Below are 26,727 nucleotides of genomic sequence, written 5' to 3'. Positions count from 1 at the left end.
ATGAACTGATCCAATTCCCAGCATTTTTATTTAGGCAAACTGCTCTACATTATAAAAAATGTATAGACGGGTTCTGGAGATAACACCGACACTTGTAACTCCGTTTCGTTCAAGGCATGAGGTTTCTTTTTAGGGTCGAGTTATACCTTATATTTCTGGTCCCAGGATATTAAAAAATCTGTGTTCTTTTCTGACTAAAGTTACTGGAGTTTTACCATTCCACTCAAAAGAAGGTTAACCCCAAAAGACAAACATAAATAAGGCAAAAAAAAAACATTTGAAGAGCTGTGAAACGTGGATTTAGCATAGTATTAAGCTGCAGCATGTGTTTTTTGAAATGTTTTTTACAAGATTTTTGAGGAAGAAAATTTTACTGAGACCCGTGTTATCTTGATTCCTTAAGATCTGGTTTTTGATCTACGTTTAGAACTTCTGCTGGGATTCATCTCACCAAACTTCAGCCATTTAAACCGAGACACCTAAAGGTACGCCACGCCTGGGGTTATCGGCCTCCGAAACGAAACAAGTGGTTGAGTCTTTCCCAGAGAGTAAGTCACTCCACCAGAGACTTTAGAAGTGACGATGGAAAGGCAGCAGACACTGCTGCTAGGGCAAGATACTAATTTTAGTGACGTTTCCGCATTAGTGATGCGTTTCATAATTATTTACTGATTTTGTTACGTCTCTTCATAATCAGTTCACATTTGTTTTACAATTTCTACTTAAAGCGAACAAATGTATTGAGTGTTAATTTTCTGGAAATATTATTTCAATTTTTAAATGAGAACTCCTTTTATATTTTATTACAGTTTAGTGCTATTTATTCGATCCAAATTAAGATGTTCAAAAGATGAAGTGGCCTTACAAATATGTTCACATCTGTGCACAATTATTTCACTGAGAGTTTTCAACAAATCTACAGAATTGTGAATCACGGAGAAGGAAATCTCCCAAAGTAGTAAAAAAAACACAGTAAAAAAATAAATTTGTATATAACCAAAACCTAATGGATAGTGGCTATGTGTACTGGAAAGAAAAAGCTTTTAAAATCAGAACATTTAAGTATTTTTCTACCATTATCTAAATTCCCAAGCCAAAATTGGAATAATTTAAAGACATGGATTACATTTCATTTTTATTAGCTGATAGTTTTAGACATGCGTGTTGTAAAACATAAAGTAAAAGTCATAATTCAAGTTCAGTTGCCCTTCGTGCTTATTGGTTTTAAGAGGATTTGGAGGGCTGCATGTCCTGCTTTATGAATATTATTTGTTCATTGCCCAAGTTATATGACATTAAGCTGCCCACTGACAGCGATAAAACAACCGGAGACCTCGTTACCAAATATGCTTTGGAATTTCGATAAAGAATCAGCTTTTTTCATTTTCTATAGTTGCAGCATTTTATGTGAGGTTTTCAATATCGCTATATTTTCAGTGTACCAGTTTCCTGGAATAATGTAAAAAAACTTCACCAAATACGAATAGTTCAAAACTCTGAAATAACAAGTCAAACTTTTCTTAAACCAAACATTCCCATAAGCAGCTTTTTTTTTGTTTTTCCCCTGGAAAGTTTTGTCTTAAGTAACATACTTTTAAAAATGTTTTGATTAATATCAAAAGAATGTTATTGATTAAATATTTTAACAGAAAATTTCCAAAGAACTCTCTTCAGCGGCTTGTAAAATACCAGACTAAATCTGATTTCTCTTCCATGTCCTGGAAAGTTTCAGAGCTGTTGTAAACGCAGTCAAGTGCTGTTTAATGTTGATTCTCACATGAAAATTTTAAAGGATTTATTGAAAAAGAAGATGGTTAATGCCCAGTAGTGTTGCTGTAAGGTATCCTATTCTGAATATATACTCATTGGCAGCTCAACTGACTTGGACTTAAAGGTGGGTGGTGTTTTCTTGAATATATAGACGTGATGAGCTTTCCATAGGAGGTTCTAGAGAGGAAGGGGTTACTGTCGCCTGGGAGAGCCGGCGCAGGACCTGCCATGCCCTGGGGCACCGGCTCAGCCTGCTCAACACAAAAAGAGAATTCCACTTGGGATGATTAGAGGAAATAAATCAGCCGGAGAAGGAAGTAGCTTCAGGCTCCTTGGGGATTTTTCTATTCCTGCAGCCTTCTCATTGAAGGAGATAACAGAGTGAGATGAGTCTCTGGCCAAACCACAATTATAAGACAAGGAAAAAGTGGGTAGCTTGCCTCTCCTATCAAAATCGCTCTACTGCTCTTCTTGCTCCCCAGACTCCATTAACTCAGCATTTCTTCAAGTGGCCAGGGAAGCCTTCTCCTGTCCTAGGTATAGTGAGAGGTTGTCTCCAGAATTAATGCAGACTTTTGTTCGGATATTGCCCTTATACCTGCTGTTAACCTCGTAAAAACCTGATCTCTGGTGACTTATTTCTCGGCTGATCTCGGGTGACGGGGCTATTTCTGATGTTTGGACCAGTAACACAAAGAATTATTCTGGAGGTAAATTCTGAAGCAAATATAGAGGGTGAGAAGAACCCCGCTGTCTGTACTCTCGGCAGATGGCACTTCAGCTGAAAGGCGTTGTGTGACAGATCTCCCGTTCTCCTGCCAGAATTCCCCTCTTTCCAGGAGAGAAAGTCCTCCCAACAGTTCTCCAAGGAAGAGCAGCGTCTGAACTTCCCATAGCAGGGAACTCCTCCAACGTGTGCGCAGAAGCCCTAGTGCCACTTTCCAGCCCAGCTGAGTTGTTAAAGCGAAGCCAGCTGGCCGGCCCATCTGGGTGCCAAACGCTCAATGGGAAAGAGGTTTTCCAAAGAACAATAGTTTCCCAAGGAACAATATTTTTCCAAAGAACAACAGCATAAGGTTTTTTGGGTCTGTTATGAAATCCATTTTTGCAAGTGCATAAATTGTAGCCTCAGGCCTCCTCTCACATAAAACACAACTTTGGCTTCCTATTTGTTGACATCGGAATGCGTCATCTGAATTCCAGAAGAAAGCTTATCAGCTCTTCCTTCACTGTACCGTGAAATCCACAATAGAAAGTAAAACTGGCAAAGAATGATGCGTTTTGTGCAGCCCAGTTTCCCAGATTTGGGATATGATGAAAAATATCTGCAATTTGCCTTTCAATAAACTGAAAGAAACTAAAGGTGTCTTCAGACTGTGTAGTTCTCCTTGTATGCTTTTAAGAATAATACTTTAATCACCCATTCCTGTCCAACAATAATTCATAGTTTTTATATTGCAAATAGAAATTCTGGGAAAGTTAACATTCCAAATTGCTTAATTAAAAAAAAAAATGTCTGACATTTTAAGATGAAGACTTAATTTTGTGCAACAAAGCGTGTTGCATTTTGGAGTTGAATTTTTTAGAGTTCCTTTGTTTACAACTGCATTTAGCTGCATGGATGTTGTCCATAAACATGACAACCACAAAGAGTAGGAAAGGAGTCAAATTTGCAATGACATGCAGGCAAAGCGAAAATTGGGACAGCTGACTCTCACCTAGTTTTTTTGCTCCTGGACACTGAAAACCAGTATCATTCAAAGGCAGAAAATAATCTAAACGCTTGTCTTCCTAGCTACTGAAAAACCCGTGACCTCAGTGATACTGCTGTTTGTTTTCTTATCAAAACACGGTGCTTTACTATAGCACGTAATGAAGATGGACCATCAAGGTGAACTGCAGGTCCGAGTGCGCAACAGGAGAGGCGACGGTACTCAACTGCTGGTAGAAAATTTAGGATTCTTTCCAATGAAGTTACAATGGTGAGTGTGGGAATATCTCCTGGTATTAGCTTCTATAAATCACAGATTAAAATTAGAGGGGATCAGACATTCTGGAGCACCATACAGTAATAAACCCAAAACTTTGTATCTGACAGCATGGTAAACTTTAAAAAATAATTGTGCAAATACTCAAGAGGTTTGCAGTTGCTTTCGGAAGTACCATATCGGTAATTAGTTGATGGTTGAACTCGATGATCTGAAAGGTCCCTTCCAACCTAGACAACTCTATGATTCTACTTAACAAATATGGTATCAGTGTCAAAATCAAAGAGAAAACTTACAAAGTCTGTGATTCTTGTCATTTCTGCGTATCCCACAGCTGTATAGTTTTAATTGTATTGTTCGAAGAGAAATCTTATATTGAAACTCTGATCCTAATAAGACTCCAAGTCTTCCACAGAGACCTAATTCATTTTTTTCTGGTGTTAGGAACCAGTGTTAGCCAGCATCATGCCACATTCTTGTATTCCAACATTACACTTGCAAGCCAGTTTTCATACTGTGTTTCGTTTTAACTTGATCTAAAAAAAGTGTTCTTCAGTGATGGTGCCCAGGACATCATTAAACATCATCCTTTGTAAGTGACAACTGCTTTGAAAGTAATTTAGCACGCAGTGCTTTTTTCCTAGTGTTTCAACTGACATAGTTTCTTATAGCAATTTAATAAGAAATAGGCCACCTCTTGTCCGATACTTCTGCTGTCTCCTTAGGCATGCTAATATTTTATGCTGAGAAACTATATCACTGTGCCTGCGTTCCTTCAGGGCTGAAGATGACTGTTGCTGTCAAGGTGATAAAGCAATATGAATTCGTTTGAGAGAAGAAAATGGTAATCCGTAATCAGTCCTAACATTATATGTAGGTTCCTGAGCCAATCCAGTCGAGTGCTAGGGATACCGAGCAAAAACAAATGAGAGTGCCATTGGCTTGTGGTTTCATAAAGCAGGTTAGCACAGAGCTGGAATTTGACCCAAGATCATTTGACTTTCGTGCTGTGATGTTGTAAATTGATGGCTATCTACAAGGAAACATTTCAAAGTACTTTACGAACTGCGTAAGACGAACTTCAAAAGTCTGAAACTAAGTGCTGCTTGTGATATTCATGGAAAAATTTAGCATTTTGCTGTTGGACAGGGAGGTGGGACTGATTTTGTCTTTAATGTAGATTTTCTAGGAAGCAGACAGGTTGTAGCAAGCACGCAAGCCCCTTGGCATTCCTGTGTATAGGTTACTTTACTTGCTATATGAAATGAAATTGCAGGCTCTGGAGTTTGAATTTCCAGCTCAAGGTGTGGAAAACAAGAAGCCCAGGGAGGGAGAGGAGAAAGGAATGTGCAGTAGGATTTGATCATTTGCTAGAAATCAGTAGGTTTTGGACAATGGGGGAGTGAAATACCGTGTTTTAGTTTTTTACTGTGCAGTTTTCTTTACTCTCCTGCCACGCACATTCCTGAAGGACATAGGAGTAGTATTGCATTTTGAGTAGCGGGACTTAATGACTTCTTAATTCAAAGAAATTTGCTTTTCATTGTACTTCACCATTGGTTACTGTAAACATACGTTAAAACTGTAAGCTAAGAAGTTCATTGACTTACTGTGCGGTTAAGGTAAGTCTGTGTCCTTCCTAGTGCAATATGAACAACAAAAGTAATTATACTTACAGACGTCTTTAGGCACTTGGAGGATTGACCCTCAAGCCACTGATTTCAAGGTAAGTGGTACTTCTCACTTTTTGGTGGCCACATCTCTCCCTAGGCACTTAGTTCTCCTCCTGACATCAAATTGTGCTGAAGAATAAGCGACTAAGCCATTGAGCAACGGAGTTACTCTGTTCCTGGCTGTCTTAGAATGCAAGCTTGGTAAACTCGTTACCTATGCCGTTTTGTCTTCTACAGATAGCAGCGTTTGGTTTGTTTTGTTTGTGTCAGTAGCATTAAGACACAGTGCTTGTCCCTGTCTGTACTGGGGGACTGAGGCCACACTGGGAGGTGGGGGTTGGCCTCTTCTCCCAGGGGAATAATGACAGGACCAGAGGAAATGGTCTGAAGCTGCGGCAGGGGAGGTTTAGGTTAGATATTAGGAGGAATTACTTTACTGAAAGAGCGGTCAGGCACTGGAACAGCCTGCCCAGGGAGGGGGTTGAGTCACCATCCCTAGAGGTGTTTAAGGAACGTCCAGATGTGGCACTTCAGGGCATGCTCTAGTGGCAGAGATTGTAGGTTGTTTGGTTGGACTCGATGATCTCAAAGGTCTTTTCCAACCATGAAGATTCTATGACCTGGTGGTAATCCAGCTGTGTGTCCTGACCACATTATTTTGGGATAAAAGTTCAGTCCTTGTCATTTCTCCTGGTCCACTGGGAAAGGAGAGCAAGGCGTATGGACCAGGAGATGGTTGCAGCATACCGCCAAGGGATCCCTTCTACCGCTTGCACAATGGCACAGCCTTGTGATGATCATGAAGCCTTTGTCCCCAAAATAAATAACATTAATCACTCCTGAAGTTTCCCTGGTTACCCTTCTGGTTTCTGCCAAGACATTAATTGGCTTTTTGAGGAATAGTTCCTTACTGATGAGCAAATTAATTGATTTTGCAAGGTTTGCTACTCGCTGGAACCTTTATTTCACCATGGACTCCATTGAACGGAGCCACTCATACATACAGAGCGTTGCACTCTCTTCTCTGTAGTACCAATCCAAGTATTTGGCAGGGATAAACCCTGACTTAGGTAGACTTCATTTTAGAAAAGGACTTCTCTAAATTTTCAGAAACTTGTTACGTTTGTCGTTTATGGAAATAAATTACCCAAACCCATGGAAAATGCAAAAATTTGGAATCATTGGGTACTGCTACATTTTGCCTGGTAATGAAGGATGAGACTGTCATGCACCTGAACAAATTTTATGTGTGTATTTGAATTCTACTTCTCTCTGGGCAGCACTTAAATAATTGGATGCCATATGACTGGGGTTTTTTGGCATGCCCAAGTTATGGTCTGCAATTTAAAGTTTTGCCAGAATAATGTATTAGGGTGTCCAAAATCATTACGTAAACAGGAGATAATTGTGATTTTGCTGTCAAATTCTTTCATGAGTCTATTGAATTTCATTTGGGGAATCGGTTTAAATATACCTAGAAAATAATTACTTTGTTGGCATAAGAAAACAGTAAGGCAGTCAAAATATTATGTAACCTCCAAGTAAATTTTGGGATTGTCTTAGTATAAAATGTGCTAAGTGCATTTGTAAAGAGAAGAGATACTGTAATTAAGCAGCCACTATAATTACAGTGGTTCCAGAAAGCCTACATCGTCAACACAAGATAAAATTAACGAAGCTTCTTAGAACACCAAATTGTGTTTAGCTAGCATATATGTTCAAGGCTCATAAAGATGTGGGAATTTTTCTTTCTTTAGGTACTTGAAGAGGAAAAAAGTCAGATTAGAAAATTTCTGGACTCCTTAGGCTTGCGTTCTTATGAAGTTGAATGTAAGAAACACTGCTCTTGTCATGCTGGAGGGCTCTAGGTAGGAACTTGATAAGAACGTACGTGTCCTATGTCCTCGTGCTATTCTGTGCGTGGGTATGTGTGTGCATCATGGGCTGTTGAAACCACATTGGTGATTTCCACTTAAAATGGAATTGCTGTATGGTTGCCAAGCTGGTTTTTTATATACCATAATAGCAAGAGTGTACATTTGTATGGGTATGAGTAGTTGAAGCTGCCATTGATCAAGCTGATATCAATCAAGTCAACACGATTGGCTTTGGAGTTTTGAGGTGAGGAATGGATGGTATTGCTGGAATACTTAACTTAAAAATGTAATAGAAATATTAATGAAGTAACAAAAAGGTGGATGTTGTTTAGCACCAAATGTAGTAAAACAGTGGGAAGTACTGCAACACAAATCTTTTTGGTGGTTGATACTCTTTTTCTCCCCATCTTTACCAAGCTATCTTTTCTCGCTCTCAGAACCAATACTTGTAACGGATGCAAGTAGGAACCGCGGTTTATTCCCTCTTTTTTCTTCTAAATTAAGTCCCACTTTTTGAACCTGCTTCTTCATTTCTGTTCTTCAAGCTTTCTCAAGCAGTACTATCAGAAAACTTCCTTACACTCCTTTAAAAATGTTCCTGAAGACCAACCGGTTCTGTGAACTGTTTTAGCCATAAAGAACACACCCCACATGTGTTTGTTCTGATTTATCTTGCGCTGCACTGCTCTATATTTGTACTTTGTACTTTATACCGGGGCAGGGAATATTTGTTGTATCAATATCTAAATGATATCATTAAAATGAAGATTGTAATGTAGAGGGGTTTTTTTTTCCCTTTTTTTTTTTTAAAGTAGAAAATATGTGCATAATATGTATCAAAATGCGCGTCCGTAGAAGTTAGTCCTGTTCTTAGGGATCATAAAATGGATACTTAAAATGCCCAATGTTGGGGAAATAGACACATTTTAAAATCATGTATTTCATACATATTTTGCTCCGTTCTCTACAAGAAGCAAAAAATATTGTATGGAACCAACCAGTACAACATATTAAATGCAGCAGCTGTTATTCTTTGATCGTTATAGTTAAAAACGAAAAAGTACAAAGTGTTATATCCTGGTTTATGGAAATTACAGTAACTCGATAGAAATGCCCTGTGGAAATAAGCTAGATCGTTGACTCAGGGTTAGACAAGGGAAGAATATTCAAACAAAAGATAAATGAGGATATCTGGATCTTAGAAAGTCCTTGATGTAACTGGCATGGCTGTACTTCTATTCAGCTTGATCAGTTTAGATATTCTTGTTCAGTCACCAGCATGTATTGATGAAATTTTTCAACTTTCAGCTATGAATTAAGTCATTTAGTCATTTATGGTGAACTTACCTATACATTAATGTATAAACTACATGATCTTCCTTTTTTTTTTTTTTTCTTTTTTTTTTTAATTTTTTAGGCCCTGTATTGCTTGGTATTTAAGCATATAGATTTGTAAGATTTGGATTCCAGCTTTTCTGCTACTTGAGATGGTTCAGCCCCACCCATAGTCTGCTGCAGCCCAATCACTGGTAATAAGAGAAGAAGAATAGCAGATGGAGGTTCTCAACGCCTTCTGCTTGAAGCTCTTGGCACTGAAAAATTGTTTGGTCATCACTCTACGTTAGGATATTTACCCGGACATTAAATATCTTCAAGACTTGCTGATTAGAAACACCTTCATTTTTTGAGCTAAATGTAAAGGTGAATCACAGACAAATGTGTTTCTCACATGGACTTCAGTTTTTCTAGTGATGACTAATGATCTGTGTTTGCAAATTTGACAGGTAGATGGATGCCCCACAGCAACTTCTAACCTGTCTTAAACCAGGCCCAAAAATAAAGAGAAATAAATCATCTGGAACACAGGTAAAGTCTTCTTTCAAATTCAAGGGATCTGTACTAATAGATGTCAATGTTGCATAGCACTGAAGATGTCACACTCCGGTTCCTTCACAATATGAAGTTTCCTGGTGTTTAATTTGTCAGAATATTTTAGAAAGGAAAGAGGGAGGAAGAAATATGTGTAGTTAAAGAAAATGCAAAGAAAATGCAAAGAAAATGCAAAGAAAATGGAAAAAATATATTTCTCTTATTGCAGAAATTTCACTCTGCAGTCTCAGTTCAGCCCCTTCCAAGAATAAGAAAATTTGACCTTGGATATATAAGAAAGACCAAGAAAAAGTATTATTAAATCTAACTTTTTTTTCAAATACATATTTCCCGTTAATTTTTCTATAACTTGTCTCATATACAATTTGTGTTACTTGTCCTGGGGTTTCTTTGTTAGTTTGTTTTCATGGAGGCATTAGGACTCAAAGACTCCGTTGTCCTTAAAACTTTTGACAAAACCAAACTTTTCTTATCCTGAGTTTTCTTGCTGCATTGACAAATTCCAAATGACTGATTGGAGAAAACTCCACATCGCACTCTTCCAAGTTTCCTCTTGCTACTTTCTTTGCAGATCTAGATTATAACACTGTGTAAGCATGGTCATGGGGGTGACTTGCTGATTCACCAGCAAATTAGAACTTCACGGGTGGTAGGATATAAGCCGGTCAGAATTTTATTAACCTAGAAAGCTGCTCTTTCCTTTGGACCTTAGATCTCCTAGAAGTGTTGTCTAAATTAAAAAATTTTCAAAGGAGAAATAGATCTTGTGGTGTCAGCTGATGAGATACCAGATAATATCAAAGAACTGGTAACAGTCTGAAAATAAATGTGATGGGCTCATTGAATGCACTGGGTTTTTGCAAGTAGGTGCTCTAAGTGGTGTGCTTCTATTGGTGACGATGGTGAAATGGCCTGTATTAAAAGTTCAGATTGTATGCTTGCTTCATGGTGAAAAAAAGGTGGAGCTCTTGGTTGAACAAGTTTTCTTGTAATTTTCTTGTAATAAAAAAGGCCACTTTCTCTCTAGTTCACGCCATCCGAGTCTCACAAGTGACTAAAATGTTCTAAAACGTTCATTTAAACAGATCGGCCTCCTGTAGGTGCGGCTCTGCTGCTTTGGGCACCACATTGTTCGACGCCAGGTTGGACGGGGCTTTGAGCAACCTCATCTGGAGGAAGGTGTCCTTGCCCATGGACTAGATGAGCTTTAAGGTCCCTTCCAACCCAAACCATTCTGTGATTGTTCCACCTACCTGGGATTTCATCGGGTTTTATAGAAAGAGAATTTTGCCTGGTGTTAGCCTGAGTCTACACAGTGCTGTGCGTCTTGGATAGACAACTTAAATGTGTGTGGTGGGTCCTTTATGGGTTAGTACACGTGCAGTTGCGTGGTTATTGTTCCAATAGCCATGCTTCCCAATCCAGCCATTCCTGTTCTGGCACATGGCACAATGGCTGCTAAGTGTAACCCAGCGTTAAATAAAGTATGAACATGTGAAAGGAGAGAATTCTTACCAAGTTAATTTGTATAGTGCTTTCCCAGTCCTTCTCGTTGTTCACTCCAGCATTATTAACCACAATATCCAGCCTTCCAAAATGTTCAATTACTTTTTTGAAGGCACCTGTAGTAAGATCCAAGGGTGAAATTTCTTAGCATTTAGGGAAAGCAAGATATAAAAATACAATGCATGCACACAAATTCGTGTTTTATTAGGCTACCAAAATGTTTTCACTGTTTTCTTAACCACTAATGAGCAACATGCAATTAAATGCTTTATCTAACCATTCACCTGAATTAAACATATTCAGGAAAAATGGAAGGATTAAGACACCACCATCACCTTTTCATTCAGTTTTATAATGCCTGATAACAGGAGCTAATGAAAGTTCTTAGCACCTGTACATTTCATATTGGGTAGGATGTTTGGCACCCTAATTATATAAATTAAGCATTTATAGCTTGATTTGTAACAGTTTGATGTGGCTAGTGAATTCAAGATTTGGCACTATCTGTTTTAAAGGGAAAAAGAACAGCTTCATGAGTTCAGACCAATTTTCTTGGTTGAGTCTGAATTTAACCTCGGTACGCAATTCTTATTTATAGTGGAAAGATTAATATTAGTTACAACACTGAATAAGTCATTGTAATTCTTGTTTAAATTTATCTGCTTGTGAATAAATTTTTATATATCCTACTTGTCAGGTAACTTTAACAACGTGTTTCTCAAATTCACATCTTCCTTCTGTTGAGGAAAATAGTCTTCCAAAGAATTTCAAAATAAAGAGCTGGGAAACTTCCACATTGACATTGTGTTCTCCCAGGTGACAGTGTTTGAACTAAGATTAAAGATGTGTATGGAAAAAACGTGATGATGTCATAGCGATGAGCAAACTTGTCTAGGCTGGCTGCGCTTTGAGCGGATAGTTGGATGAGATGACCTCCAGATGTTCATTCCAGAGGAAGAATTTCCATGACTGCAGACATTATCTGACATATATAGATACAGCTTCTTTGCTTTTCCCTCCAAATATTGTTCCTTCTCACTAAATATTTATTATTATGCAAACCAAGGCACGCCCTTTCCCCCCAGTATTGTTTTAAAGAACATCATTTGATGACTGATTTAAAACCTGGAGTATTTCAGGTGTACTGAAGTTATGCTTGGCAGGCCTCAATGAAACCACGTCACTCAAAGGTGATCCCAGGACCATCCTAATTCTCTGATCTCTAGCGCAGCAGCACAGCAGCAGCTTTGAGAAATCTACCTTTTTTGCGGCAGTTTCAGGGGATTACCAAGTTTTTTTCTGGCAATGGCCGGTGCTGTTCCAGCCTTTTCCTTGCCTGAATGCCGCAGGTCCATCACCGCCATCATCTTGTCAGCAGAAAAAGAGCCGGGCAGCTGATGGGAAGGGTTTTATTTCTCCAACTGCCTTTACTGTACAGATCTTTCTAATATTCATAGTCTGTAGTAGAATAACTAGAATATTTTAATATTACTAAAGCCTCTATTTTTGGCTAGCTGCCTTTTTGCCTTTTGTCGTGTTTGTTGCTAATCCATTCTCTGGTTTCTCAATTTAACTCTTCGGTCGCTTCTCATCTTTCCAATCCTGCCTCAGCAAGGGCAAATGAAAACCTTTGGCTTTATAAGGAGCAGAATTGGTTATTTCACTTAGTTTCAATATGTCAAATAAATAACAATTTGTACCCACAATCAGCTTCCAAATTTTGGAAGCAGGCTCTCTGATTCCCTTTTAAGCCCTCTCTAAAAAACATCTTTCATCAGCCTCATTCTTAAAAGAATCTTTTGCCTTCAAAAAACACCCTGGATACTAGTATTTTTTCCAATTATTTGTTTATTAAATTCACACAGTCTTGACTAATTGTAGTTTTCTAACTTACACACTCAGAAAAGAGCCAAGTGCTTTTCAGCCGTTTGCATATCTACGTTAAAATAAAGAACGATTATCCAATTTGGAATATTTCAGGTAAAAGTTTACCCACCTACAGTAATTCCATCTATTACCTACCCATAAAAAGAAGAATCTCATTATAAATGAAATTATCACCCACACATCAGCGTAAACTGACTTGTTCTTCCCTTTTTTGGATGTAGAATAACTCTGTGTCTACATTGCACACTACTTAGTTCTTATGGAGTCATAAAGATTAAAAGAAGATGATCACATGCAGTGTTGAACGAAGAAAAATGAAGAGGAGGATCCATTTTAAAGGAGCGGTAAGAAAACCAGCGGCAAGTAAGTACGAACGGCAGTTATGTGGGAGCTTCCTAAACATTCCTGGAAAGCAAACGTAAATCTACGGGGATTTTTCAGAAATAGGACAAGATAGAAGATGTTTTTGGGGAACTATGTGAAAGAGCCACCAGAGAAAAAAGCACAGGCAAGACTTGAAAGGCGATGAAGCAGCTGATTTCCTGCCCATGGGCCTTATGTACCTACAGATCCTCGTCCTAGGACTGTGCCTTGTTTCATAGCAAAAGGGCTAAAGTTAAAATAAGAGGAACTTCATTCACGCAGCTGACCTTTAACATAAAAAGCAAGTAAAGGGCTTGACACATCCACTGTGAACTTAAAACACTAGAAGTGAAATTAGTCTACATTTATTAAGTGGTGGCTTGCAATTATATAAGTGTAAAAATAGGAAAATAAAGCAGGGAAAAAAAAAAAACCTCAACCAATAAAACCACTAAAAAATACCCCAGAGGGTTGTATTTATGCTGAGGAACCTGCAGCAGGAATAATGCAGTCTGAGAGGAGCACAAGCAGAGATCCCATCCCGATCCTACTCTGATCCCTCTTCTCCTGCTGACTCTCTTCCAGAGCCTCCCTCGCCGGCCCGTCCCGCTCACCCCAGTTCCCAGTGCCCACCCCGGGTCCTGCCCCAGCCTGGCACCAGGGAGAGGAGGAATCCGGGAGAGAATGCACACGGAGGTAACACCCATGCTGCAGCACATGCCATTCCTACCCCTAGGATGCTTTTTCTTGCTCCTCGCTTACTCCTCCCACTCGGAGAAGAAGTCAATAATCAACCTAGCTGATAAAAAGTTTTTTGCTGATCAGAGCAGATCTCAACTTTCAAGCCTCTCTTACAGACAGACAGTGTAAAGCTTTGGAATTAGGCATCACCACGCTAGTGAGCAATATCGCTGAATTCTGGGCTAGCCTCAATTCTTTGGGAAAGAAGAATGGACACGCTCACTCGTCTGCTGAGAAAGTGGGCGGTGGAGCGCAGGGGATAGAAGCAGAACTAAAACTGTTCACATCCTGCCTGACACAAACGAGTGTGGGGAAAGGGCACCGGCAAACGTGATGTCAAAATGTGAATCTGAGTCACTACCTATGAATGTATCTCTCTAATAATGAAACTTTGATGAAGTGGTGTGCCTGTTATGAAATATCGTGAAGGGTACACCAACATTACACGATCTTCTAAGAACTCAGGAGGGAACGGGATTTACTCAACTAAGTGAAAACACAAATGCAAATCCTACGCGAGGGAAGCTCCTTGCCATTCCCTGCATCTGCAAAAAGCGTGCGAAACATTATCAGCCCCTCTTTGAGCCCACGACAAAGGGATGTGCCGTATTTTCGCCAGTTCTGCTCTTGGCTACAGCAGCCCAGGGTGGAAGAAGGCTGCTGTATGGAAAGAGCACTGCAACCCCCAGCCGAATTTATTACTCCTGTGACGAGGGAAGGCAGCTTGGAGTCTGTACTGAAGCCTCATAAAAAGCAAGTCCCTGCTTTAAAGTTCATATATATGTTACTCGTAAAATCACAATTATCTCCTTGCAGAGGCTTTCATGCAAAACTATCACGCGCGGCGCTCGGTGGAAATGGTTTCTTCGGCTCGGCTTCGCGATGCGCCGAGCAACAGGGTGACAGGCAGGCAACGCTTCCCGGCTGCAGAGCGGTGAGACACGGGCTCAGAACCAACCCCGAAGCCCTTCCCGAGCCGCCGCGGGCAGCGCTGGGGCTCCAGGGTCCCGTCCCGTCCGTCCCCCCCCCCCCCGCAGCCTCCCCGGGGGCGGCCGCCCGCGGGCCGGGGCCGGGCGCTGCCCCCTCCCCGCTCGCACCTTTCAGCTGCTCGGGCTCGGTCACGTCGCAGGGGATGAAGAGCGTCCTCTGCGCCTCGAACTGCTCGTCCAGGGCCGCCTTGCTCTGCTGCCCGGCCTCCGCGTTGCGGTCCAGCAGCGCGACCTGGGCGGGGAGGGAGGGAGAGGCTGAGGCGGACGGACGGAGGGACGGACGGAGCCCGGTCCCGGCCGGTGCGGGGGAAGAGGAGGGGGGAGCCGGCCCTTCCCGGGGCTCACCTTGGCTCCCTTGCCCAGCAGCGCCTGGGCGAACGCCCGTCCGATGCCCTGAGCCCCGCCGGTCACCAGGGCCACCTTCCCATTGACGTGCATGGTGGCCGCGCCGCCGCCGAGCCGGAGCGACCGAGCGCGGTGTCACCTGCCCGGTTCCCTCCCTCCTTCTCTCCCTCCCTCCCTCCCTCTTTCCCTCCTCCTCCTCCTCCTTCTCCTCCTCCTCCTCCTCGGGCCGGGAGCCGCCCGGGCGGGGGGAGCGGGGCGGGGGGGCCGGGCAGGATCGCGCCCTCCCCGGTGCCGGGATGAACCCCGGGATGGGGCAGAGCAGCTCCATCCTCTCCTCACCCCTCGGGGCGGCTCCCCCCGGGGAGGGAAGGGGGCCTGGGGCAGTCCGGGGTCCCCTCCGAGGGGGGGACACAGCCTTTGTGCCCCCAGGGATGGCGTGAGAAGCCGCTGGAAGGTTTGGGAAGGGCTCCTGGCAGCTCGGGAGGCTGCGGTTGGCACCGAGCGGCAGGGTGAGGGATTGAAAGAAAGTTCGGTTTCTAAAAGAAAAAACGCTGAGCCTTTTATTTATTTTTTTTTTTCCCTGTTTTTCACCCTTCAGAATGCCCCACCAGCCTTCTCCCCCCGCGGGCTACCAGCGAGGGGTTTTATTTGTGTAGAAAAGCTGTCACGAAACATTGTGGACGTTCGACATATCGCGATACCTGCTTTCTAGAAATTTTCAGGTCTGTGGGTAGCATAGCTTGTACCTTAAAGAACATTTAACTGCTTTTACAGCTTACAAGCCAAATTCTGCAATATCGCCTGAATTGTATGAAACTAAAATTTATCAATACTAAGCTATATATCACCATACAATAGAAATAAGAGCAACCTCGGCGATCTAACAGCTCAAGTCAATTTTCTTGCTCGTTAGCCTGTTGCTAGAGATTCACAAACGTTATCCCATAGAAAATACCACGTTGGGGAGTGTTGGGTAGACGGGAAAGACCCACCGTCCCAGTCCTAAGCTCTATAACCCTGTGTACGTTGTGTACGTGCGCCTGTGTGTTAGGAGACACTTGTCTTTTGGGTTCTCTGTTTTCTTTTGCTGGTGTATCAGGTTTAAACTTTTTGCTTGTGCTGTCAAGGCCCTGAAGTTCTCTGACTCAGACTTCATCTCTTTCATTAGTAGCTGTTGTCGTTTTGCCTTGTTTCTCGGCAGCAGGGGGCCTATTTTTGCTCCTTTTCTTACCCCAGCTGCCTGTTTTTGACCAGGCTGCCGCCTTCTATGGAATTCCCTTCTTTTGTATTACCCAGAAGAAACAAACTATATTGCTCCTGACACCAGCGAACTGTTACAGAACCATTAAGGTAACTATGTTACTTAATTGAGTAAATTGAGTAACACGAGATCTTGTTATTATAACCTTTGTCCTTAAAAATGTGAACTAATATAATCCAGCTGCTAAATTGGACGGCAGCCATTTAGTTTTCCTAAAGATCATGATTCACGGTGCTTCATAAAAGCAGTCAGAGCTGGCCTCTGGGATGAGTGATTTGTTTGAATGCGATACCTGTATTTCTGGGAGGGCTCCAGATGGCTGGGGAGCTGTGAAATCGGTGCCACCGTGCCTCGGGAGCTCTTTCCCAACCAGCTGAGCCAGCTTCCCTCATTTGTTGGGAGACAAACACGGTGCCAGGTCAAAGGCACGCGCTGAGATCAGTGTTACCACACAGGGCCCTGACAGCAGCGTTAGAGCGGAGTCTTTCACCCTCAACCCTGACAAACCCCCCCGCCCCCAACCTTTGGCCAAGTCATGATCAGCGTCCGTCACGGTCTTCATTTCCACAACGTATTAATATTTTTTTGAAAGCGCTACGCAAGGGAAAAGATCAATAAACCCCTCTGCGTTTCCAAACAGCTGTAGTCGGAATGACCTTTGGCAACTGTTTTCTAAATTGTTGATAACTCGGCATAAATGTCAAGAACAATCTGGACTCTCCGGAGACACTGGAACACTCTAAGATCTGAGTGCACACGCTCTTTCCATAAAACAACTCTTAGAAGTCTGTGTCCCGCAGATCGGCTTGGTGGAATGCAGCATGGGATGAAACCTATGCGGAGGGAGCAGGGAAGAGCGTGTTTGATCGCAGGATTGCTAAGGGAAAAATCAGGGTGAAGAGTACGGCTCCAGCGCTAAGCATTCACCACTGTGTCCGAGGAACGGACTTCCCCGGCTCCGCCTGACGAGAAAGAGGAACATCAAAATTACAGACATAGATCTCACTTTTGTAACTAACTCTACCCAAACAAGCCAATTCTCTCGTGCCCTCCAGGTTATAAAGTACTTTGCTTAACGTTGCACCCCTTTCCTGATTCCCTACATTACATGCTTTCTCACGTGAAGGAATTTTGGGACAAATTCCATAATTTTGGGCATCTCCTGTGGTCACAGTTTAAATCACTCTGTCAGGGAGGGAGTCAGCAACGCTATGAGCCTGCAAACAGGGATCTGGATTTAATTGCAAGGGAAGGAGAAGACTCGCTCGGGCTTAAGATCTGCGGTGCGCGGGGGGTGACAGAGGAGTGAGGGTCCAGAGAGGGACCATTTAAAAGTATTGTGATAAATTAACCCAGGGGTTCTCACACTGGTTTTGTTGGCTGGATGGACTCTCTCCGTTATTCCATTCAAGAATCTAAATGGCAAGTCTAGCAAGACGGCAAAAAAAGGCTCCGTGTTGATATCCATAACCTTGGCAAAAAATATTTGTAATTAGAGACAGTCTTCCTTGGTAGCACAGCACGTGATGGTCCTCCAAAGGCAGGAGGAAGCAGTGGCAGGATTGTTGTGGGATTTACCCCCGGGGCCAGCAGAGACAGCTCGGCTCTCAGGGATGCGTGTGCTTGGCTCCTTGGAAGCCCACGGGATTTGTCACCAACGCACTGCAGGTACCCGTAAGAGCTTCTCACAACATAAGCCCTTTCCCACCCTGAGCTGTGATAAACTGCACAAAGGGTAAGATGTTGCCCAGAGGAAGAAGCTCTCTGTAGACACTTCCCCCGTTAGATATCCAGAGTTAGCACCTCAGCCTTCTTGCCGAAACTTGAGGGGGCAGCTACGAATCACGGGGGAAAAAATATTTCATAACTTGACAGTTTTTGAACCTTGCCTTCAATTTCCATGAAAGCTTTCATAGAAGCATGAGGACTTCTGCTTTTTAATGTTTCAGTGGTCAACCTTTTCAGATAATCTATCCTTAAGAAAAACCAGTACCTGACTTCACGTATACAGTTGGAAGAGCCGTCACAAGGGGCAGTAACATGCTATAAAGGCTCTGTCTTCCGAAGCGGCCAGCCTGCAGAAGACCGAGAGTATGCTTTGGGTACTTTATCCCATGCGTGAGAAGCCGATACGCTTATTTAAGAAAACGTGAGATAACAAAATGTGATGTTGCATTATTCAATGGTAGAGTCAAACCAAATCATACCACATTTACGATTTTTTCACCAAAAGGTGCACTAGCGCTTGGCCCAGGGGGTTGTCATCCAATACATTAGCTAGACTCAAAACATCCCAAACAGCTATTATCTGAAATCACAGACATGAAAAGATACTGAGTGACTCCATGAACGTTTGACTTGGGTGCTTTGAGAGACAAATAATTCCATACAGGCAATCTGCGCTTTCTGTTCAAAGCTAAGAAATAACGCCGAAGGCGCTGAAGCCGTTCAGATTAAACCTTTCACGCACGCTCCCCGGGCGAACAGTGCAATGCCGAATGGACGTTAACGTTTTGCATGGCATTTGTGTGCAGGACTTGATTTCATTTACTGTTTTCTAGTAGACCTTTTGGCTAGCAATGCAATGTCTTTTTTTGCGTTCCTTTTCCGGCCGTGGTGCTTCCTCTTCCATTTCCCTCCCCTTACATTGATTCTTTTCCATGGCCCATGGCTTATGCTGTTACACAGACCAGAGTGGCATCAAAGCGTGGAGTCTCCAGGTGGTTTTAATCTGTTTCTGAAAAGGAGGCAGGAATGTGATCTCTCTGTGACACGTGTCACCCTGTTCCTTCAAATGGAGTTTTTCAAAAAGCAGCCCAGGCCTCATTTCTGTTACCATCTCTTCGTTCTCTGCATGGTGCTGTCCGAGTTGTGATGAAAACTGAATTAGCGATGTCACACCTGTGAAGGGACTATCAGGCAAGGCATTTCGGAGGGCTTCCAAAGGCAGTCACCGCAACCTGTGCACTTTGGGCAGTGTTTTAGTGCATTTCCCCAATTTCTGATGAGAAGAAGGGGTGGAAAACACAGCTGGAGAAATGCCCCGAATGTCTACCTTTGCATGGGGTAATTAAGAGACAGATTTCAGGTTGCATACGTAATGTGGTGGGACCAAACCCTCCTTAACGAGAAACTGAAGTGTTCATTAAGTATAAGACAGTTTTTCATGTCCAAGAGTTTTTTCCATAATGTGATTTCTGTATGATCCCTCCGTATGCACTAAATTAGAAAGGCAGCAATTACTGCAGAAGAAGACGAGGTTATGCAGCTATGCTTTATTTCAGATATTATACCTAGCTGTGTATACAAAATAATTCAAGCCAGATAGACTGGCTGCCAGAAATGTCAAACTAACTTAGAGGGCAAGACGCTGAATGAACAACAGGCTCAGAGATTTGCCAAGATGCATTTTTACAGCACCACATCATATCGGCCCATGCTAGGTCAGCGACCAGATTATTTTGCTCATCCAGGACAACAGCAGTGCGTGCACAAAAATGTCATGTACTTGGGGAAAATATGAGAACAAAGGAAACATCAAAGCAGAGGATAGTTATAGTTATAAGAAAATAGTTATGAAAAATCTATTACTGGAGCTCATACTATGTGAGTTGTTGAGGATGTCAAGACTTCCATGGTGAGATCTGGGGGAAGACACTAAAACAAAGAGCTCTGTGGTTGTCTGTCTTTTCAAAAATAGCAGGCAGGATAGGAGAAAGCACAATGTTTTTTTTGGAAATATGAGAAATAGCAACTGAAGTTAGTAGTACCAAGAGAATAGAAAATGAATTTAATGCTATAGCAGTGGATGAGAAGAAAAAGGCTTGGGTTAGTAGTGTGAGGAGGACCATAAAGTGAAGAGGAGATCACTTTGCTTTATAAAATGGAAAAGGGAAGTCACTGGAGACATTCAAAAAGGGAATGAGAAACGTGTATGGTGCAATTTCCTGAGGTGTAAGGATGCCTAGAAAACACGCGGTTTTGGTGAAGGGTTTGTCAGCGCCCATGGGAGGGTGTTACGGGACACGAGGGGGAAGAGAGGCGATGGCCGGATTTTAGATTCCTTTGACTGACACTGGAGAGGAAGGGATTTGAGAGTTAGAGAGCTTCCCGTCGCTTTGCTCGTGACGTGAAGCTGGTGGAAACACCTACTATGACTGAAAGAAAGGTTTTGGAGTGAAGAAAATTTAGTGGAAAATGCCCAGTGGAGAGGGGGCAGGAAATAGCTGCCTGGGAAGCTGAGGGCAAGGGGATTTAGGAATCCAGCCTTGGAGATCTGGTCTGAGAGGCTTCCTGGCTCTCCGGCGTGCTCTTCCTTCATCAAAACCCTGCTCTCGTGCTCAACATTACCACAGCCTGTTTCTATGGCATCACAATGGTAAGTTTTTTAATCCATTGTCCTGCATATAGGCCAAATAACTGGGGAGAATTCAGCTGCCAGGTTTCACCTTAGATACTTAATGCCTTTAAAGAAACAAAACAAAGCTAGCAAACAACCCCAAGCAGTTAAGGGAGCACAGTGCTCAATGAGGATATGAGTATTGTTACTTAAATCACTTTTTTAAGAGTCACCAGATAACTTGGGGAATGTGGGGTTATTTCCGTGCCCGGGAGCCAATAACACATTTTTAAAAAACCAGTAGTCCACTGGCAGAGGAGCAGATGAGCGTGACTGTGCCCGGCCAGGGCAGCAGGGCCTTGTCGGGAAGCTCTACAAGGTGTTCAGCTCCTGGAGGCTGGAGCCAGGCTCTAAATGAATAAGGAAGGGTTCAGCCTTAAAGCACGCCCTGCCCTTTCTCTATCTGATATAATTACAGGAGAACCCTTAAAACCCCGTATTTGGCACTGGCTTTAAACACCGCAGCAGTACGGCAGCTGGCAGTAAACGCAAAACAAAAATATGTGAACCCCTCCCATGCCTCTTGCAGCTTTGGCACCGCGCTGTGCGAAGGACTCTCTGCCCGAGTCGTTTGATTATCAACGCGTTGAGCAATGCAAATATCTCTACATTTGGGAAGAAATTGTTGCGGGCTTGCGCCCAACCTGGAAAAGGCTCCTTAAAACTAGTGCGATCAATTAAAATCAGACCCAGTAAAGTAACTTGTGTTTCATAACTGCGTAATTCTAGCACGACTGAATTACTGTCTACTTCCTACGCAGATAAAATGCAGGCTTTTTGATATTTGTTGAAGTGCTGGAGTCCTATTAATTATCTTATTTGATAAATACTACTATTGTGCTTTCTTGGACTAATATCATAAATACTACAATTGTGCTTTCTTTGACTAATACGCAGTTGAAGAGAGGCGGAATATGGTTTTGATTAGGTTTTAACTTCTAAAAAGCAAAGAACCTAAAAAAAAAAGAGAGAAATCACCAAAAAAATTAATTCATTCCAACTTTGAAAAACAATGAATTAACAGGGAGCCGTGAATCCCATGAATCCTCCTCCTTCTGCTCTCCGAACTTCTGTAGAGATTGTCTTTCAAGCTAATGTTTTGGCTCCCTCCTTTTTTTTTTCTCTACATTCAATCACTGTCTTGGTACGTCAGTTTCTGAGTGTTCTGTTTTAGGAAAAAAAATATCTTATACAGTGCTTTTTTGAGGCGGGCAGAGTATTTTATGCTGCAGAGTGATTGTTATTTGTATGTTTTAGGGAAGTCAGAGATCTTCCACAACGGTTTTGAGTGTAAAAACCTGGGTAACCAAAGGGCTACAAAAACCAAGTGCTACAGAATACTTGTAATGTACCACGACAGAAGAATGATGTGGTAACATTCGGAAATAACATGGAAAAGTGAACCAAATTTCAAAGAAAATGTATGAAACAGGAAGCAAAAGAACTGGTGAGTGATGCGCTTACTAGAAATGACACTTATCACTTAAGATGAAATTAAGAAATGAGTTGAAAATCTCAAATGTCAACACCATGGCACGCTTGCTTATAGGAAGCTCATGCTTTTAGATTATTTTTTATGCTTAGTTTTATGAAATACATGAAATGGAATCAGAAACTGAGTAACAACAACAACAGAATTATATAAAACTACCAGAATCGAGTTCTTAATGTAACTGCTGATGTTAGTTGGTGAAAATACAAAAACAGCCCATAAATTCTTATTTCAGGCATGGTCAATGTAACCTTGAATGTAGGTATTAAAAATAACAGCAGTTATTTAAAAAAAAACCCTGTAGAAATGTGTAATAAATCAGCTCTACGTCAAAGGGCAGACCATAGCTAATACACACAATTTAAGCCAGTAGCCTGTTTGTGAGGTATTTTAACTATTAGTAGTTTAGAGTCAATTACTGGATATTCTTTCTGATCATTTAGAATGTTTACAACTGTAAAATAAACTGTATTTGCTAGTCAATTGAGAATAATGTATTATGGGCTTTCTAGCCGAGACCCTCAGATGAATCTTGACTCACAAAGGAACACTCAGGGTTTTAAGGAGCTCATCTCTGCAGCTTGGTAAATGGAGCACGTTATGCCGGTATAAACACCTTTATTTTTTATGAATGCAGCCACGCTCACTCTTCTGTCCAAAAAAAGCTCTAACTGAAATACTTAGTACAAACCTACGTGGAGCTCAGGCATCCCCTGCATGTGCTGAATTCATTTGCTGAGACCTACAAATTAGTTGCTGTTTGTGTCATAGTGGGTACTTTATATGACCAATAGGAAGAAACTGAAATTATTGAACAAAGTTCAAATTGGCCATTGCATTCGTGGATACCTGAGAATCTATCTAATAAGTACATTCCTCTATAGATATAAATAGATGTAAATAACTGGATATCCCTCTGCCGTTTTTTATTTCTGCTATCCAAACATGCAGAAATAAACCTCCATTTTCAGATTTAAAGACATCGGAAAGCCTTTCTTGCTACTGGAAAAATATATCTTTGACTATGTTATGAAGCTCAAAACCCTCTGATGTAGTTTTGCTGGGATGATGACCTTATAATGTATTGCAAAAGTCTTCATGTGAAGCTGTATAAATAAGCCTTCCAAGACATTTTAGAAATCACGTAAAAACAGAATCCACAGCCACATCAAATGTGGTAACATACGTAGGTATTCAACAAGGTCATCAGTATGTCATTTTAAATAGAAATCCTAATAAAGAATTATTGTGTAATAAATCAGGATCTGGAATTTTAGAATGTCACATGCAAAGGGAGCTGCACAACGCATCATTGTGACTGTAGTCTGAAGTAAATCGGGCAATTTATTTGAGATCTAAGAACAGATTCAAACCAACATAAAGTTCCATTGCAGTTGACTGTGAAGCTTTTTTTCCCAATGACTTTAATAATTGTGGATAAAAAGCCCTCCTGGGCTACACTGGGCAGAGCATCACCAGCAGATTGAGAGGCTGGTCCTTCCCCTCTGCTCAGCCCCAGGAGGTGCGTCTGGTGGGACAGGTCCAGTTCTGCATCTGGTGGGAGAGGTGGGAGAGGTTCCCCAGTGCTGGGGAGACATGGAAGTGCTGGATCGGGTTCAGCAAAGAGCCACCAAGGTGATGAAGGGACTGGAGCCTCTAACATATGAGGAGAGGCTGCAAGAGCTGGGACCACTCAGCCTGGAGAGGAGAAGGCTGAGGGGGATCTCACCAATCTGTGTAACTGCCTGATAGAAGGGTGTACAGGTGACACAGCCAAAGCCAGTGGTGCCCAGTGACAGGGAAATTGGCAATGGGCAAAAATTGAAATTCGGGAAATCCCACTTAAACACCAAAACCCTGCTTTATTTTTTTCCTGTGAGTGTGGTTCAGCACTGGAGCATGTTGCCTAGAGAGCTTGTGGAGTCTCCATCTTCGAATATAGCCAAAATTTATAAATGGGTGCAGATTTGACAACCTGCTCTTGGGCAGAGGGGTTGGAACTTGATGATCTCTAGATGTCCCTGCCAACCCAACATGTTGTGATTCTGTGAACAGAATCATAGAATCATAGAATCGTTAGGGTTGGAAGGGACCTTAAACATCATCTAGTTCCAACCCCCTGCCATGGGCAGGGACATCTCCCACTAGATCAGGTTGCTCAGAGCCCCATCCAGCCTGGCCTTAAAAACTTCCAGGGATGGGGCTTCCACCCCCTCTCTGGGCAACCTGTGCCAGTGTCTCACCACCCTCATGGTGAAGAACTCCTTCCTAACGCCCAGTCTGAATCGACCCATCTCTAGTTTTAATCCATTCCCTCTGGTCCTACCATTACCCGACAGCCTAAAAAGTCCCTCCCCAGCTTTCTTGTAGCCCCCTTAAGATACTGGTAGGCCACTCTAAGGTCTCCTCGGGAGCCTTCTTTTCTCCAGACTGAACAACCCCAACTCTCTCATTCTGTCAATATTGTAAGGACAGTTTCCACAGCACTTGTAATGTTATCAAGCTAAATCACCACCTGGTAGATTAAAATACATGTAAATATTTTTTGATTTTTGTTTAATGATTAATATGAATATAGGTATGGTTAGACTGTACGTGCTTCCAGTGTACAAAAGAGTTAAGGCCATAAATATGCTATAAACAAGCACAACTGATTTCTCCCTACATTATGCATTCACATCTGCAGAGCAACCTGGGATCACATTGCAGAAAGAGAGAAGGAAAGCAGATGACCTTGCCACCTTCTTCGGAAAGTGGCTGTTACTGACGTGATACAACCGTGCAAGGAACTTTTGAGCGTGCATCACTGCAACTGAAGGTGTTCAGCAAAGCAACACACTTACCCCCGATCGATTACGACGGTGAAGAAACCCTGCCAGAGCTCCATTGAGGTGTCCTCACCGTGCTTTGCCATGCCCGTATTGTCCAGAGATGCCCCTCGCACAGACTGTGCCTCGGTGGGAGCTGGGCCAGACAGTTTCTGACCAAAAAATAGCTGAGACAGTGTTTTTGATGTTTGCATATATTCCAAATAGTAGTTATAATACAGAATTTTTTAAAAAAATAATTATTGGATTAATTCCATCTTGAGGTAAAGCAGACAGCAGCTGGCTGCAAAAATAGTTTAGCCTTATTTCATCTCAAATATACACATTCATGAAAAGAACGGTATGAAAAGATTAAGGGTCACGTTTGGCTATGAACTAGGGACAATAAAAAAGGTTTCCAGAAAATATTTGGTTTTGTTCATGCACTGAAATTACTGCAGTGCACATACTCTTTTCTTCAAATTTAGTGTTTTTAAAAAATTATTTTATTTTTAACTTTCACAATTATAACTCTTCATGAAAGGGAACAAAACCTGCTTGCTTAGAAATCATGATGTGGGTAACTATAAACAGAGTCGGTAGCACAATGTGAGAAGTTGCCTCACCTTTCTCATTTGAATGAGTTCACTTAAAAGTCTTCATAATTCTACCAAGTCCAAAATTAAGGAATTTTCATGTGAGATGTTTTCTTCAAATTGGAAAACTTCGGGTTAAGCAAGTTAAGTAAGAAATGAGGCTAGTAAGATTTGTTTGGTTCAGCCTGGGGAAGGGGAAGGGGAAGGGGAAGGGGAAGGGGAAGGGGAAGGCAAGGGCAAGGGACAGGGAAGGGAAGGGAAGGGAAGGGAAGGGAAGGGAAGGGAAGGGAAGGGAAGGGAAGGGAAGGGAAGGGAAGGGAAGGGAAGGGAAGGGAAGGGAAGGGAAGGGAAGGGAAGGGAAGGGAAGGGAAGGGAAGGGAAGGGGAAGATGAAGGGGAAGGGAAGGGGAGCCTTGGAAGTTTCATAGTCTACTTCATCCCATTGTTTTGGAACAATGAATGCATCATTACATTTTCTGCAAAGTAGAGGCTCTGCTTTCCTGCTCCTTCCTCCCTCTGAGCCCCAATCTGAGTTTTGTCCTCCCACGCTTAAGCAGCTGTGTGAAAAGACTCTACAGTGACCATAAATAACATCGTACAAAGGATATTTTCTCTGTGATTTTCCCTGTGTTTTATGACAGCTAACTCAATTTTTTTTCATATTTATTAAATATAGCAAAAATGCTTTATTTTCTAATACACCATTGATAATTATTTTCTACTTTCCAGTTCTGCTTTGTTTTGGTTATTATTTCACTGCAGCATTGAGAAATCTGGATGAGTCTGAACAAATAAATCAGGAAGCTCTCTTTTGGGGATAAAATGTGTGATGCAATACTATTCCATTTCCTGAACTTTTCCTTTAATTTAACATTTTGAAGATGATGTTTAGTGCTAAAACTGCATATGTAGGAGCGTGTTAGAAGATTGAGGATTACAATAAAAAAAAATAAAAAAATAAAGACATAGACAAGGTGAAGATGGAACTAATCATAGAATCATAGAATTGCCCAGGTTGGAAGGGACCTTTCAGATCATCGAGTCCAACCATCAACCTAACTCTGACAGAAACCATCACTAAACCATATCTCTAAGCACCACGTCTAGCCAGCTTTTAAATACCTCCAGGGATGGTGCCTCAACT

At 42.0% G+C, this 26,727-nt stretch overlaps 1 protein-coding gene and 1 long non-coding RNA gene across 3 annotated transcripts in view; one reads left to right on the top strand and one right to left on the bottom strand.

The window, feature by feature from the left end:
* The window catches only part of HPGD (15-hydroxyprostaglandin dehydrogenase), a 29,107-nt gene extending 13,872 nt beyond the window's left edge, over positions 1-15,235 (bottom strand). The window contains exons 1-3 of one of the 2 annotated variants that reach the window (XR_012587143.1): positions 15,030-15,235; positions 14,793-14,916; positions 10,714-10,820 (exon numbers count right to left, since the gene is read on the bottom strand). Coding sequence is in view for 1 of the 2 variants with exons in the window: in XM_074588432.1 (XP_074444533.1) it covers positions 10,714-10,820; positions 14,793-14,916; positions 15,030-15,122 (324 nt within the window). In the remaining variant the exon portion in view is untranslated. The remainder of the gene's footprint in view (positions 1-10,713; positions 10,821-14,792; positions 14,917-15,029) is intronic. The other variant, XM_074588432.1, reaches the window with a different exon arrangement.
* A 5,115-nt stretch (positions 15,236-20,350) lies between these two features.
* On the top strand, positions 20,351-25,671 carry LOC141744240 (uncharacterized). The gene is made up of 3 exons (XR_012587371.1): positions 20,351-20,668; positions 21,947-22,136; positions 24,868-25,671. It is a non-coding gene; the product is annotated as an uncharacterized LOC141744240 (long non-coding RNA).
* Positions 25,672-26,727: the final 1,056 nt, after the last annotated feature.

The sequence above is a fragment of the Larus michahellis genome, chromosome 5, assembly GCF_964199755.1.
Source record: "Larus michahellis chromosome 5, bLarMic1.1, whole genome shotgun sequence".
NCBI lineage: Eukaryota > Metazoa > Chordata > Aves > Charadriiformes > Laridae > Larus > Larus michahellis.
This window is presented reverse-complemented; position numbering and strand designations above follow the sequence as displayed.